This window comes from Suricata suricatta, chromosome 13 (genome assembly GCF_006229205.1).
Source record: "Suricata suricatta isolate VVHF042 chromosome 13, meerkat_22Aug2017_6uvM2_HiC, whole genome shotgun sequence".
Lineage (NCBI taxonomy): Eukaryota > Metazoa > Chordata > Mammalia > Carnivora > Herpestidae > Suricata > Suricata suricatta.
In genome coordinates this window covers 63,122,233-63,137,623 of record NC_043712.1, presented here as the reverse complement: position 1 = coordinate 63,137,623, position 15,391 = coordinate 63,122,233, and the positions used below count along the sequence as shown (strand labels likewise).

The 15,391-nt window shown below is 44.8% G+C and overlaps 1 protein-coding gene across 1 annotated transcript in view; it reads left to right on the top strand.

The window, feature by feature from the left end:
• The window catches only part of AOPEP (aminopeptidase O (putative)), a 333,459-nt gene that overhangs the window by 224,658 nt on the left and 93,410 nt on the right, over window positions 1-15,391 (top strand). Inside the window, exon 12 of the mRNA XM_029919477.1 lies at window positions 10,073-10,133. Within this exon, the coding sequence (XP_029775337.1) occupies window positions 10,073-10,133 (61 nt within the window). The remainder of the gene's footprint in view (window positions 1-10,072; window positions 10,134-15,391) is intronic.

The window sequence follows — 15,391 nt, the reverse complement described above, 5'->3', positions numbered from 1 at the left end:
TATATATATATATATATATGTATGTATATATATGTGTGTGTATGTATGTATGTATATATATGTATGTGTGTGTGTGTTTGTGTATATATATGTATATATATATGTATGTATATATATACCTGTGAAAAGTAGGTGCTCAATCAATGATTGATACAGTTATAATAATAGTCATGTTTCGTGCATCAGTCACTGTTACATACAATAAATCATTTAATCCTTATTATAGTCCTCCACCACCACCATCATCATAATAATGGTTATTGTCTAATTTTATTTTAGACAGACAGTGAGAGAGAAAGCAGGGGAGAAGGGCAGAGGGAGGGAGAGAGAGAATCTCCAACAGGCTCCATGCCCAGCACAGAGCTCCACATGGGGCTCAGTCCCATAACAATGAGATCACTACCAGAGCGGAAATCAAGAGTTGGATGCTCAAATGACTGAGCCAACCAGGCGCCGCCTCATCATATTGGTTATTGTAAGGCAGCACTCATCGGGAGTTTCCTGTATGCAGATACTCAGTTAACCCTCCGTCGAATACCATTTGGTGCATGACATGCCTGTTCCTATTTTACCAGTAAGAGGACTGAGGTATGAGGGGCTTACCATGTATAGGAGAAGGAGGTTTAGGACCTACATCAGAGTTTAGACTAGGTTCATTCCAACCCTCTCCTTCTAATTTCCTGTCTTTATTTTGACAGTAAAAGTGAATACCCTGAAACAATTTCTAATAGCAAAATTGGTATTTAATGTTAAAAGGGGGCATCTTGAGAAATCAAACATTTCTTTGAAGAGGAGCCAATGTTCCTCTCCTTTCTTTTATTTATTTATTTATTTATTTTAATAGTTTATTGTCAAATTGGTTTCCATATAACACCCAGTGCTCTTCCCCACAAGTGCTCTCCTCCATTACCACCACCTCTTTTCCCCCTTCCCCTCCCCCTTCAACCCTCTGTTCGTTTTCAGTATTCAGTAGTCTCTCATGTTTTGTGTCCCTCTCTCTCCCCAACTCTTTCCCCCTTCTCTTCCCCATGCTCTCCTTTCTGACCCACAGATTTGACTATGTTTTTATGCTCACAATGGCTTTCCAAATGTGGGAATGGATTCTTTCCCGCGGATACTACTTTGACCCATACAAGGTCATCCTCCATGTAGGTAGGCCAGTCTTACAGGAAGTCCAAATTGAGTGTCTTAAAGGGAAGGTGGCAGGGTTTATGCCACCTGGAGATGAGATGTAAGTTCAGGGGAGGTTCCAAGGGCCATGAAGACATGAAGATTTTTTTCCTACGTGTTAGATTTTTGCCTGCCCTTTTGTTTTAACTCCTGTCTTTCACCTTCTACTTCCAATTCCAATTCTACTTCTAATTCCAATTAGCCACTTGTGCTTTTTAAAATTAGATGTGAGGGCACCTACTTGGGTCAGTTGGTTAAGCCTCTGACTCTTTGTTTTGGTTCAGGTCATGATCATGCAATTCGTGGGTCTGAGCCCTCATTGGGCTCCGTGCTGTTAGCACAGAACCTGCTTGGGATTCTCTGTCTCCCTCTCTCTCTGCCCCTCCCCTGTTCTCTCTCTCTCAAAATAAATGAATAAACTTTAAAAATAAAATAAAATTAGATGTGAGCACATGCACATAAAGCAAACCAATACACCATACAGGATGAACATACCTCTATTATTCGATAAATTCCTTTATTTCTACCTCTTCGTGTTCATGTGTTCTGATGCTAAAGGAAGTCTTAAACGAGGAGATTGCATGGGACTTTAGTAATCTGCCAAGATAATGAGCTGTTCAGGAGGAAGGAAGTGGTTTGTTTTCGAAAGTCTAAAATGTTTCCGATTTACAATCCTTTCTTTTTGAGCAGAGATATGGGTTTTTATGCAATAATCACAGCAGCTGTGGCCATTATTCCTAAGGCCAAGAACAACACTTTACCTGAAAGATATATATATATATATATTTTTTTTCCTTTTCTTCTGTACCTTCCCTGGAGTAAGTTTTCATGCCCTCTGATAGATTTAAGCAGTTTCCTTAGAAGCTAATGCAGGGGGGAAAAAAAGAAAAGAAAATGAATAGAAATGGTGTATTCTTCTTACCAAAGTCTGTTTCTATGCATTCTTTCAGAAGAGCTTCTTAGGGCACAAATACAGCAAATTTCATGGAAGCAACAAAATGCATTTTTTATTTTGGGAGGTCTTCTTTCTTTTCATCCTCTTGCTAATAAGGTTACGAAGTTCATGTGGATGGCCCTGAGCCCTCTGGCTCCAGGGGACCTGGATTTTACCATTGTGAATATGTATCGAGGAACACTCTGTTGGGCCCACAAAGAGACCTTTGTTGCGATTGTGGAGAGCCCTGTCTGTTTCCTGGTGGCCACCGACCACCAATCTTCACCATTTGAGAGGATGCCTCTCCAGTTAGGATCATGTTTTAGCTAGGAGGTTTAAGCTTCTTTGTAAAATTCCCTTGAAAAGTTAAGACGATTTCCTTCCTACAAGAATCTATTTCAGCAAGTATACCAGAATATTTTTTGAGACTCAAACATCTTTTTTCCTGCTAACTAAACTGAGAATCTGATTCAGCTATTAAAACAGACCATTTGCCCTTTTACCTAGGCAGCATATTGTACCAATTTTTTCTGGGTCTCCAAAGGCCCCACACCTACCCCCAGAGCTTCTAATCTGTGGCTCTGCTGCAAACTGATCCCTGGGCACATCTGTTAGGCACGTGAGCCATTCTGATCAGGACAGGGTTCTTCAGATTAGACCAGTTAGTGTTCAGGGGCCAGCATCCTGTGTGTCATAGTGCTTTTGTGTTGTTCTCTTGTTTTGATTAATTTAACTCTATCTGTTGAGCACCACCCATACCAGGCTTTCAACTGGACACTAGGAGACACAAAGGAATAGATTCCATGCCCAGCCTACAGGGAGCCTCTAATCCACTGCTGAAGATATGCATGAAACAGATCATTATGACTCAGTATAGGAAGTGCTCCTGGGAGTTTCAGAGTCCTCAATACACAGGGAAAGTCCCCAGTGTCCTGGCCTCCAGCCTGCAAGCAAGGAAGTACTTTTGAAGGTTTAAAGTAGGAGAGTGCCATCGGCAGGTTGGAAAGATACTGGGGGTGGGGTGCAGGTTGCTGTGGAAGGTAGATGTGGGCAGGGAGGACTGGAAGTCCACCAGTGAGAAACCAAGACAGCTGTTCATCCAGCAAGATCTAGAGCTGGAACCGGGCAGGGTTGTGGCAGGAGGGTTTGAGGGTAATAAACAGATCTGAGGGCTGTTCCAGGGGGGCCACAGGTAAGACTTGGTTGACTGTTTTGGGAAGTTATGAGGAGGAGTGCAGCACGACCTGACCTACCTTTCTTGGCCACTCAGTTGTTCTCTGAAGTAGCTCTGGAAACAGCCTGGAGAAGGGGGGATTTGTCTCAGGAACCAGTATGGGGCAGAGGGAGGGGAAGGGAGAGAATTTAAAGGTGGAGGGGAGGAAGGTGAGGTGTTGTGTTCCAGACATCTTCAATGTGAGGTTTGTGTTTAAATGCTAATGTTTTATGAGACCAAGGGAAGAAAAAATTAAAAGTGCTTAGAAAGAAATCCAAATAGATCCTAGGCTCCAGCCCACTTTGGTACAAGAGTGCCCTGCCCACCTGATACCGCAGCTGTATCAACAGCGGCTCTTTCTTTGCCCATCAATTATTATGTCTGTGTGTACTGTTCATATGTTTGGTTTAATTCACTACCTCTCCTCCCCCACAGAGCTAGGGAGTACTCGCTTATAAATATGACTTCAATAATCTTCATTATCTATCTAAGCACAGATGACTCCTTTTGATCAAAAAATAAGTAGCCATGTGCACGGTTCTGAGATGCATACTATTTGTATCCACACATAGAGAGAGAACTTAAAGACAAATTACTGGGACACCTGGGTTGTTCAGTTGGTCGGGCATCCAACTCTTGATTTCGGCTGAGGTCATGATACCAGGTTTGTGGGACTGAGCCCTGTATTGGGCTCTGTGTGGACAGCGTGGAGCCTTCTTTGCATTCTCTCTCTCTCCCTCTGCCCCTCTCCCCTGCTCACACTCCCTCTCTCTCTTAAAAAAAAACAACAACAGAAAATAAATTACAAATTTGAAAATCTATGCAGAATGTCAGCCATGTGCTGAGCAAGGACATTTCCATTTTAGACCCTGAGAACGGAGGGCCCCAATGATTGCATGCATCATGTGTCTAGTACCTGCACTTCCAAAGTCTATTCTACCTGCGGTTTAGTTCACGTGAAAGTTGCAAGGGGCTTTAGGAAGTTGGGAAAGCTGTGCTTTCCTTTAGAGGCGTGGAGAGTGTGTGATCTTTGGAATCTCAAGGGGCTGCAGGTGGGAACCAAGAGTCATAAAGACATCTCTTCTGGTCAGCAGCAAGTTGATAGGCACAAGTAGCAGAAAAAGCTGACGGTCACTTCACTCAGCCTTGTCACTCTGCCCTCAGAACTGAACAAGCAATACAGCAAGTGGAATACCATTTTCACACAAGCCTGCATCTATTTCTATGCATGTTAACATCACAAAGAGAAGCATTATTGCTTTTAAACTTTTTCAGCTTTAAACACAGCTTATTTCTCTAACCAGCATTATGCCAGGGTGTCCAGCATATTCTTTCCCTTGCCGTAGTAACTATGTGTGACCACCACAGTGGTAGCTCAGAGGGACTGGAGACAGACGCCTGAAATGCAGAGTTGACTTACAGGATGTAGGAGTACAGAGAGGGAACTCTCCCAGCTGGAGGGCGAAACAACCTGCTGTTCCAGATATCCAGGAGGCCTGGGTAATGAGGCGGAAGCACTGCTCGCTAGTAAAAATATGGGGGCACGCAGTCGTGGGTCTGTGTACTTTCAGCTATCTCTATAAAATCAATTTCCATAGTGATCAGACATGCAGAAGAGTAATTTCCTGTAAGTCCTGGGTCCCAGCGAAGTGGAAATGCTTGTGCTTGTTGTTGTGATTATTTAAGCCACATGATCTCAGAGGGGAAACATTCACCATTGGCTCATAAGTGTCTTGATTTGAAAAAGCCAACTTTTGCTTTATCATGGCTGTGTATCCAAGTCCAGACCTAAAAATTCACCTGCAGTGTCACCTCAATAATTATGACAAAACAGCAAAAACTATATAATTGTCACTTTTCCCCTCCAAACATGCAGTCCATTTCTTCCTTGCAAATGAAGCATTTTTGGGGCATCTGGTTGGTTTAGTTGGTAGAGCACGCAACTCTTGATCTTAAGGTCGTGAGTTCAAGCCCCATGTTGGGCATCGAGCCTACTTAAAAAAAAGTAGGTATTACACACATGTCTCATAATTTCTTTGGGAGATAAGGCCACTTCTAGTACCTTAAAAAATATTGTTGTTGTGGTTGTTTTTTTAGCAGCTGGAGTTAATTGCTTTTATCTTCCTCTCATAGTTCAATATCTCATTCCCCATTAGCAATCCCCAAATACACATCTTAGTGCAGTTGGATGTCTGCATGGTGCTGGGAGTTGAGAAACCTGGGTCTTGTCCTTGGCCCTTTGTCTGGCCCAACTTTGGCCTGTCCTCTCATGCTGTAGTTTCTCCATCTGCTAAAAGCCACACACAACAATTGACACCTACTTCACAAGGACATTATGAGGAATGAAATGATAATGGTTATAAGATGCTTTGAACCTTTCCAAAGAAAAGTGATCTGAAAACACATGTTATTTTTGTTCACGGGAAGAGTGTCTTTTGTTCCTGGATGCAGCTGAATGATGAGCTCTCCTGCCTTCGCACTTTTGCCCCACCTAAGGGTCTCCCCATCTCTTCTCAGCTGAAATTGAAGGGCACACAAACAGGGCCACCACAGCAGGGGCCAGGCCACCTTCAGCAGGAGAGATGTGGGCCAGAAGAAGACAGCATTGTTTGGAGCAAGCACGGGCCCTTCTTTTCCACCTGCAGCAAAAATCACGACTGATGTATCACGACACCTAGGTTCAGCATAGAAAGCAAAGTGGGGGCTTTATAGCAGGCAGCATAGACATGGATCCCAGCTCTTCAAGAGCCATCTGTGTGGCCTTGGATAAGTCCCTTAACTTCTTGGAACTTGTATTTTCTCATCTCAGAGATGGAGATAATAATATTGGTCTTGCACAAATATTGTAAAATGTAAATGAGATTTTTGCTATAGTGCCTGGCACATAGTAGGTGTTCAATAAGCAATAGCTACTACTTTTATGCCTTTACTTAGTGGACAGAGGAGTTCTTATTAGCTTTGTTTTTAGTGCCACTGTATAATAGTACCTGTGTGTGCAAATACTAAATAATGGCAAAGCAAAATTCACCTTAATATTTTCCAATGGAGTAACCCGTACAGTTGGCCTGGTCAGTTGTTCAGGTTCTAGACTGTAGCACAATTTGTTCACCAGGATGTATATTCCATGGGAATCATCCTGCAGAGAGTGATGGGGCCCACTGTCTGCACATGGTCTCTCCCTCATCCAGCGCCACCCTCCACCTCCATCCCCAGTACCAGCTCCCCACATCTTTATAACCCTCCTCAGGTAGCTTCTCACGTGAGCACATTCACAGTCTCCACTTTGGTCTCCCTGCCTCCAGCCTCTTTTCCCTCAGTTACTCTTCCTCAACTCTGTTTTATTTGTGCCATTCTGCAGCTGTACTCAAAGTCTCTTTGATGAAGCCAAGGCCCAGTAGCAGGACATCAAGGTTCTCATAGGGCACCCCTTTTTTTCCCTCACCTCATTCTCTGTGCCAGACGAGTCGACCATGGCTTTGGGCTTTCCTGCTTCAGCTCCCTTTGCCTTGCATGCACTTTCCTTCTGTTTTACTGGTCCTGCCTCATCGTTGGGGATAGCACAGCCTTCCTCCATGACGTGGTTCATGATTTCCTTCCTTTAAGAAGACTTCTGGGGTGCCTGAGTGGTGCAGTTGGTTAAGCATCCGACTCTAGATTTCAGTTGTCATGATCTTATGGTTCATGGGATCGAGACTTATGTAAGGCTCTGCACTGACAGCATGGAGCCTGCATGGGATTTTTTGCTTCCCTTTCTCTCTGCCTCTACCCTGCTTGCATGAGCGTGCTCTCCCTCTCAAAATAAATAAATAAACTTAATTAAAAAAAAAAGACTCCCCTAACACACCTCCTGCTGTCCTCCTTCTAGCTGTTGCACCTGATGCAGCCGGTGCCTCTTCCACACATAGTCCCACCTCTCCACACAGGCACTGACAGCACTGTGACTGTGTCTGCTGTGTGTCCCTGTCAGACAGTCAGGCCCCGAAGTTTCCTGTCTGAGCCTTCCACAGAACCTAGTGACCTCTAGGTATATCTAGCGAACGAACCCACAGGCAGAAAGGCACTGCCCTTCATCAGTGTTCTCTGGTGAAGACTTGGGCCCTGCTTAGTAACATTCCAGGACTCAACTCCTCAGTCCTCCCCATGCCACCCCTAACAATGTGTGTTTAAGCTAAAATTCCCCGAAGGAAATTTATGTCCGTGCCCTCTTACTCCTCCATGGGGGATGCACAACAGCTGTTCGCCATCTTTTGTAAAATCACTCAAAAATGGCCATGAAGTCACTCCCAGACTTCTCTTCCTCAGGACATTTAATCCCAGTTCCCTTGACCTCCCTCGCAGATACAGTGCACTCGGCCCTTTGATCCTCACTACCACTCTTGTCTAAATCCTTTCTAAATTCCCCGTCTTCCTCTCAAGTTGTGCAAGGTTTAAGAATGCCTATCTTCCTAGAATGCCACAACACAACAGAGCTCGGGACAAAGTCAGTCTCTTGCTCTGGCTTTCCTGAGTTCGAGGGAAGGATGGTGACAGGAGCTTTTGGCCCCAGGGCTCCGGACCCTGGAATGCCCCTCTCTGGCTGGAAAGGAAGCAGATGAATGGGTGGCTTAGAAGAAGCTTCAGGAAGGAAGGACAGGGAAGAAAGCAGGCGTGCCTCTCAATCAGGACAGACAACTTAGAGCACCGGCAGATCCCCCACAGCTGTTGAGGCCCCAGGGCAGGAACCCAGCACCACCAAATGACCGCCCTCCTGAGTGCCTGACAAGGTGGGATGGTCTGCAAGAGCAGGCCTTGCACGGAGCACCCGTCTTCAATGGAAATTATACAGTCTGACTGCCTTTGTAGCCTCTCACATTTCATTAGAAACTAAGACCACTTTGAGTCTCCTCAGACCTTCTCCAAGACGCCCCTTCAGCCCAGCTTCTTCCTCCCAGCAGATCTGTCAGGCCTGTTATGGGCATTTCCAGCACTGCTCCGTGTGGCCAATGAAGCTCCAAAAGCAACAGTGATCTGGATTTAAGGTGTTCTGAGAGCTACCTCCTCTCTTCCAGTCGCCCACCCACCCCGGTCTCACTTGCTCACACACTCGTGCATGCACACACATGTCTCTACACTCTCATGGTTATGAGTGGAAACTTAGCCACTCTCTCTTGAATCGATGCTGCTGAATGACCACAAAGTGGTGGTGTAAGGCATACCTGCATACGAGGCACATCCAGTACTTCCATTGAGTCTGGGAACTTGGATGAGCCCAGTGCAAGCAGCCTTGGGAGGTCGTCACTCTCCCCCTCTCCATTGCTGACCTCTCCCCTTCCCCTGCTGGCCATCCCACAGATGGGCATCACCTTGAAACTGAATCCAAACCGCTTTGTCTGTGTCATCCATCTTGCCCCCTGTTTTGTTTGGAAGTACCAAGGGCTGCATCATTCTGCAACCTTTGCTTCTCACTGGAGCAGAAAAAGGAAGTGAAAATATCAGTCGGCTCCCTCTTCCCCACCCCCACCCAGGCCCACTTTTCCCTCCTCCCTCTCCTACTACTGCCCAGCTCAGAAGGTGAAGGGAGCACTGGCCTTCAACAACTTAACAATGCAGACAGCACTATATCTTCCCACAACTTCTCTACAATCCCTAAAGGGAGGGAGGGAGGGAGGAAAGTGATATTTTATATATATTTTTTAAAGTCTGGAGCCTAACATCTTGGGAAGCTTTTACTGGGAAAGGTGATTTTTAAATTAAAAGGGAATATTTTTCATCGAGTCCACTGTAAAATGTGTTTTCACTCATTCCAATAAAAAGTACCTATGGGAATCTTCTTATACCAGGAAGTGGTCTCCATTCTGGATTTAGAGAAGAGAGTAAAACAGACATTAGACCCTGATCTCAGAGGGCTTCAATCCAGCAAGGGGACAGGTGAAGGGCCAGTGGTTAAATAAATGACAGTCACAAACTGATGAATGCTGTGGCTCAGGGGACAGGGAGCATGGTGGATGTCACACACAGCCTGGGAGAGGGCTTGGGAAAGGCCCCTGCGAGCAGAGATATGGGGCATGAATGGGAGTTATCTAGACGTGGTCTGAGGTTGCTTTAAACATCATTAGCCCAGGAAGACAGGAAGACACAACCTAAAGTCTCTTGACCCTAAATATCCTGGATACTTCACAAATTTAAGGAGTATTCAAATCAGCAAGACCTGAAACCCAAAGAATTTCAGCTGACTTTGGGTTGGACTTACAAGCAACTGCGATATTTCAAATAAAGCAGAATGTGGGCCTGCTTAAAACAGAAGCGCGGAAACTCCTGCAGCCAACCCGTCTGTGCTGACAGTGAATTGCACCATTTATGCCTGTCACTGCCCCTCATCATGATAAAGTTCAGATTTCATTTTGGTGTACTACATGCTATAGCATTCGGATTTCACTGTGCTGCCGACTCTGGAGGAAGCGGTCACGCCTGTTATGTCCTGTGGACATGCCCTGTCGTCCATGAATTGGTGCTCCCAACCAAACAGTTCCTGCCAAGGCATAACGAGCATCTGTTATGGTGTGGCTCTGATTTTTAGGTTTCACAGTGCACATTCCTACGCACCGAAGCTGTCCTGAGTGTGACCGGGTTCCCTCTGCACTTTAACCTGGGACACTGTTGTGTCTCTGGGAGATGCTTCTCTGGGAGATGGATGCTCTCATGTGCCCATAGAAACATGCTGTGTAATAAGTGCTCTGTAAGTTTTTAATCCTTTTCTTTTTGTTTTATTTTTAAAGGCTTGAGCTGTCTGTGGAGAACATCTTCCGAGACTGGCTTGAGAGTTCTGGAATACCCCAGGTATGCCCAACATTACTGCTCACTCAGAGAGTCCGTGGAGGATAGTAAAGCTGCTGCTTGAGGTGTTGCTTATGACAGTGATTTATTTATATGCGTATGTATAAAATCAGTCACCTTGCTGAGCTGGAGTATCCCTAAGTCAGGAAAATGACAGTCTCCCACCCTTGTCAGCCTGCCATCATGGTGTGTGCCTCTGGCCTCTGCCTCGAGGGACTGTGGTGCTAGAGGAGGGCGTCTGGTTGACCTTGAGTGGTGGTGTTAAGTGAGATTTTGCAAAATGTGGTGTATATTTTGGATGTTGTCACCAGGCCACACTTCAAAGCTACCAGTGGGTTGATCAGGTGGCCTCCAGCTCTGCTCTCTGGACACAACCAGATGAGTGAGTGGTCTGCCTACAGCTCTCCTCAGACTTGTCATGCCCTTGGTTCCCCGTCGTTTTCCTGGTGCAGCTAGCCCTTCAGCTCCCTCCTCTGGCTCTGCATCCCTGCCTTGTCAAGCTGGTCTTTTCTGCATGAGCCATTTAGATTCACTTCTCTGTCTTATGGACAAGGACCTGCCCCTACTGAAGGTTCTGCCGTCTTCCCTTCTTTCAGCCTATGGGCACCTCTGTGGGAGAGATGTTCCCACCCAGGCCCAGCTTCACAGGAACTGCCTGGCTTGGGTCCTTCTCTCCCTCTACTCTGCCCAGGTCCTGTGCTGCCTGGAGCCTGCAGGCAGCCCTGAGCGCTGACCCTCCGTGGAGCATGGGCCCTGGGAAGTCGAGGGAGGCACCTTGCGTGGGGCTGGTCAGAGCAGCTGCAGACCCAGCATAGTGGGCCCTAGTGTCTGTGAGTGGACCCCCATGGCAGTGAGAAAGTCTGCCCTGGGCCCAGGCAGGCACCCCCAGAGCTCGCTCGTTTCTAGTTTCATGGCTAGTTATATGAGCTTCCCCTTGGGAGTGTCTGAATGTCAATGAAGGTCTGTGAACCATGAAATTAAGGAACAGGAGGGGTTGCTCTCCATTACCTTTTCATCCTCTCTTCACATCTTTGTCCGTTCTGTCACAGGGGGGGAGATATTGGCCACCAGCCGACATGAACTCATTCCTTAAAAGGATGCATTGCCTTCTGTTCAGGGATGCATGTCATCTGTTAAAAGTTATTTGTTTGGCCCAATCCTTTTGGAAGCAAAAAGAACAAAATCCTGAGGTCTAAAAAGACGAAACAGAACAGGGATGGGTAAGGCAGCACCTGGTCCTGGGAGCCAGTACTTTCACCTCCTGTGTAGCATAATGAGGTCCTGTGGTTTCCAACATGGTGGCTTCCAAACCAAGCCAATCACCTATTAGAAAAATCTCAGAAACAAAGTTATGCCAACTAGCCAAGCACTACCTTCTTGTTTAAGATGAGGGCCAAGGGCATTCGTCAAAGCTGTGCGCCTTGTGCTCCGAGGCCAGGCTGTTGCAAGGCGCCCAGACATTCTTTCCGTGGCCTGGGAGTTGGGAAGAGTGGGGAGCTCACAGAGCAAAATCCCGAAATTTCCTGGCTCCAAACAAGGAGGCTGCTGTGTTCAGCAGTTTGCCCTGAGGGAAGAGAAAAGAAAGAGTCCTTAATCGGGTACCCAGAAGCAGGTGCACCCCACTTGGGTTGTAACACTGGGCCTGACCCTCTGGGTCCCAGGAGGTTCCCTAATTTCCCCCTGAAGAGAAGGAGGCTTTACCACCAGCAGGAGGCTTTTGCTTTTCATTAAAAGGGGGAGGGGTGTGGTGAAGGGAGATTTGCCTCTGAGCAGTGCATTTTTTCCAAGGTCTAGTTGCTTTTGTGACAGCCAATAGTGTAGACAAGAATTTCTGCTATAAACTGACGAAACCTGCTGTCAAAACACAGCCAGGTGCAATGAGGCCAACCCAGCTATAAATTGTCTTTAAGACCCAACTGGTATTTCCTTGGGCACTTAACTGTTCAGTAAAAACAACAGCATCAGACAGAAAAGACCCTGCACATCTTTCCAGTGGTGAATGACCAGATGGCATCGTCTCATCTCTGTGCCCATTCTCTGCCGTTATTTATATGGTTGATGATGATCTACTCGCTCACAGCCCTTTTTTGTAGTCCTTGAGAGTTCCTTCTTGTTTCCACCTCAGCGAGAGACTCTACAAAGACCTGGGACCCTCTGGTTGCAGGCGCCTGGCGGTGAATGGGACACCTTGTTCTTTGTCCCCATCATTATAATATAAAGTTACGAGTGTGCTTGGCCTGGATTGACAACCAGGGCACTGAAATCGCTTCGATGCTCTTTGTTCTCGTTAAAAATTTCTGTCCACCAGAAGTCATTCATGACAAAAGAGTCACGTTCTCCCGGTAAAGTTTTCATTCCACAGGTTACAGAGGCCTTTTGTCTTCTCTCAGGAAGGCTTGCCTTGTGGTTGGCCTCGATTTTCCTTTTTGGCCACACTGAATGGAAATCATTAAAAAAAATGTGGAAATCACTTCACCAGCAATAAAAGTAAGCATGAGCCCCAAAGAAGTAAAAGAAATTGGATCTGAACCTCTCTAAAGAACACCCAACCCTGTAACCTTTGGCTTTGCAAACAGATTTAAAATTGATTGTACCATTGGTATTATAGGTTACTTCCTTTTATGACTTTTTTTCTGATTATAGATGCATTACATATTTATTTTAGAATACAAAAAGTTTGTAATAAGAAAATTAAAATGGCCCAGATATAATCTTTTGGGATAAATCCTTTCAGTCATTTTGTTAGATGTATGAATACATAGTTTACCCTTTTCTTTGTCTCCCTTTTTCTTGTTGTTTTGATTTGGTTTGCTTATTTTTCTTTTTTGTTTTTGGGGGCTTTTTTTTTTTTTTTGAGAGAGAGAGAGAGAGTGAGAGTGCCTGAGCAGGACAGAGGGGCAGAGAGGGAGACAGAGAATCTTAAGCAGGCTCCACACTTAGTGTGAAGCCCAACGTGGTTCTTGATCCAGGACCCCAGGATAACAGCCTGAGTGCAAATCAAGAGTGGGACACTCAGCCAACTGAGCCACCCAGATACCCTGTCTCCCTTTTTAAAATTCAAAATAATGTGTTCTCTGTAGCAAGTATAAGCAATAGCAAAATAGAAAAAGTAAAAGCCCTTGCCCCCTTCAGTCTTACTCCCCAAAGATAGTCTCTGCTTGCTGACCACTTAGTATGAGTCCTTCCACACATTTTCTGTGCTATACAGAATGTAGGTGTGTATCTTTAAAAAAAAAAAAGTTTATTTATTTATTTTGAGAGAGAGAGAGAGAGAGAGAGATAAAGAGTGAGGGAGGGGCAGAGAAAGAGGGAGAAAAAGAATTCCAAGTAGGTTCTATGCTGTCAGTGCAGAGCCCAACTCAGGGCTCTATCTCACAAACCACGAGATTGTGACCTGAGCTGATATCAAGAGTTAGAGGCTTAACCAACTGACCCGCCCAGGCATCCCTAGGTGCATATCTTTTTAAAATAAAGTTGGAATCTTTTTATTCAAACTGAAAGTTCTCATTTAAAAGTATATCTTAAGCAGTTTTCTCTTATCCTTTGATATAATTTAAGAGCCGTAATTGTTTTATTTATAGTTTATTGTCAAGTTGGTTTCTATATAACACCCAGTGCTCATCCCAACCAGTGCTCTCCTCCATACCCATCACTCTTCCCCACCCCTGACAGCCCTCAGTTTGTTCTCAGTATTCAAGAGTCTCTCATGGTTTGCCTCCCTCCCTCTCCCCAACTACTTTTCCCCTTCCCCTCCTACTCTGTTAAGTTTCTCCTGTTCCACATATGAGTTAAAACATATGGTCTCTGTCCTTCTCTGCCTGACTTATTTCACTTAGCGTAACACCCTCATATTCCATTGCATTGCTACAAATGGCCAGATTTCATTCTTTCTCATTGCCATGCAGTATTCCATTGTATATATAAACCCCATCTAGATCCATTCATCAGTTGATGGACATTTAGTAAGAGCCATAATTTTTAACAGCTGCATAGCTTTCTCTTTTTTTAATTTTTGAGACAGAAAGTGACAGAGTATGAGTGGGGAGGGGCAAAGAAAGAGTCATATTTTGAAGCAGGCTGTCAGCACAGAGCTGACAGCATGGACAGCTGAGCTGTCAGCACAGAGCCCAGCGCAGGGCTTGAACTCACGAACTGTGAGATTGTGACCTGAGCTGAAGTTGGACACTTAACCGACTGTGCCACCCAGGCACCCCTACAGCTACCTAGCTTTCTAACCAATGGTACCGTAATTTAATTTACTCAGATTCCTTCCTTGCCCCCACTGTTGGAAAAGTATTCCTAAAAAAGTCCCTCATTCTGCTAATTTGACCATTCTATCAATAGATTTTGATTTATTTTCATATCTGCCCAAAGGTCTCCTCCTGCCCCCTACCAGCCCATATGTACACATATTCCAATCTCCTTTTTAAACATTTATATGCAGATACATTAGAAATAATTTTTCCCAGCCAGCCTTTTGTCTCTACTTCCTTATTTTAGTTGCTACAGAATTCTCTGACTTCTCTTTTTCTTTGAGTCCCTGGCCATATTGCCAAGTCCTGGTATCCTTATGTACATATTTATTAAGTTTTGAATTTTTCTTTTCTTTCCTAGCATTTCCCCATTTTTTCATTATATTTTGCTTGGGCTGATTCAGTAACTAATTGGTTTTTTTAGCCACCAAACCATCCCCCTTTTCCATCTATTGTCTGCATCAGTACTAAGTGAATCTTTCCAAAAGATTCATCCTCACCAAGAACTTTTTTCCCTATTGACAGTGGATGGAGAACAAATAATTCTTTGCCCTGCTATTTGAGGCTATCAGCAGAACTGCCGCAGGCTGTCTTTTTAAACTTTAATTTCTACCCTCATAGGCATATGCCCCACCATCATTTCCAATCTCTACATCATTGTTTCTTCCTTCCTTCTCACATGCTTTTTCTCTCCTTGTAATGTTTTCCTGTCTCTGTCCTTAGCAAGTATAGTAACCTGCCTTACATTGTTGCTATTTGTGTATGCATTTCATTTGTAGACTGTCCCCTACCCCCAGAGGAAACAAGAGTTGTGTCTGACTCATCCTTGTCTTAACTTGCTGTGATGCATATAGTAGGTGCTCAGAGTCTATGACAATATGGAAGCTGCTAGCCACATGCAATTATTAGTGCTTAAAAAATATCTAGTGTACCTGAAGAACTGAATTTTTAATTGAATCTAAATTTAAAATCTAATAATTCAATTTTTGTTTGGACAACTTTGGATAT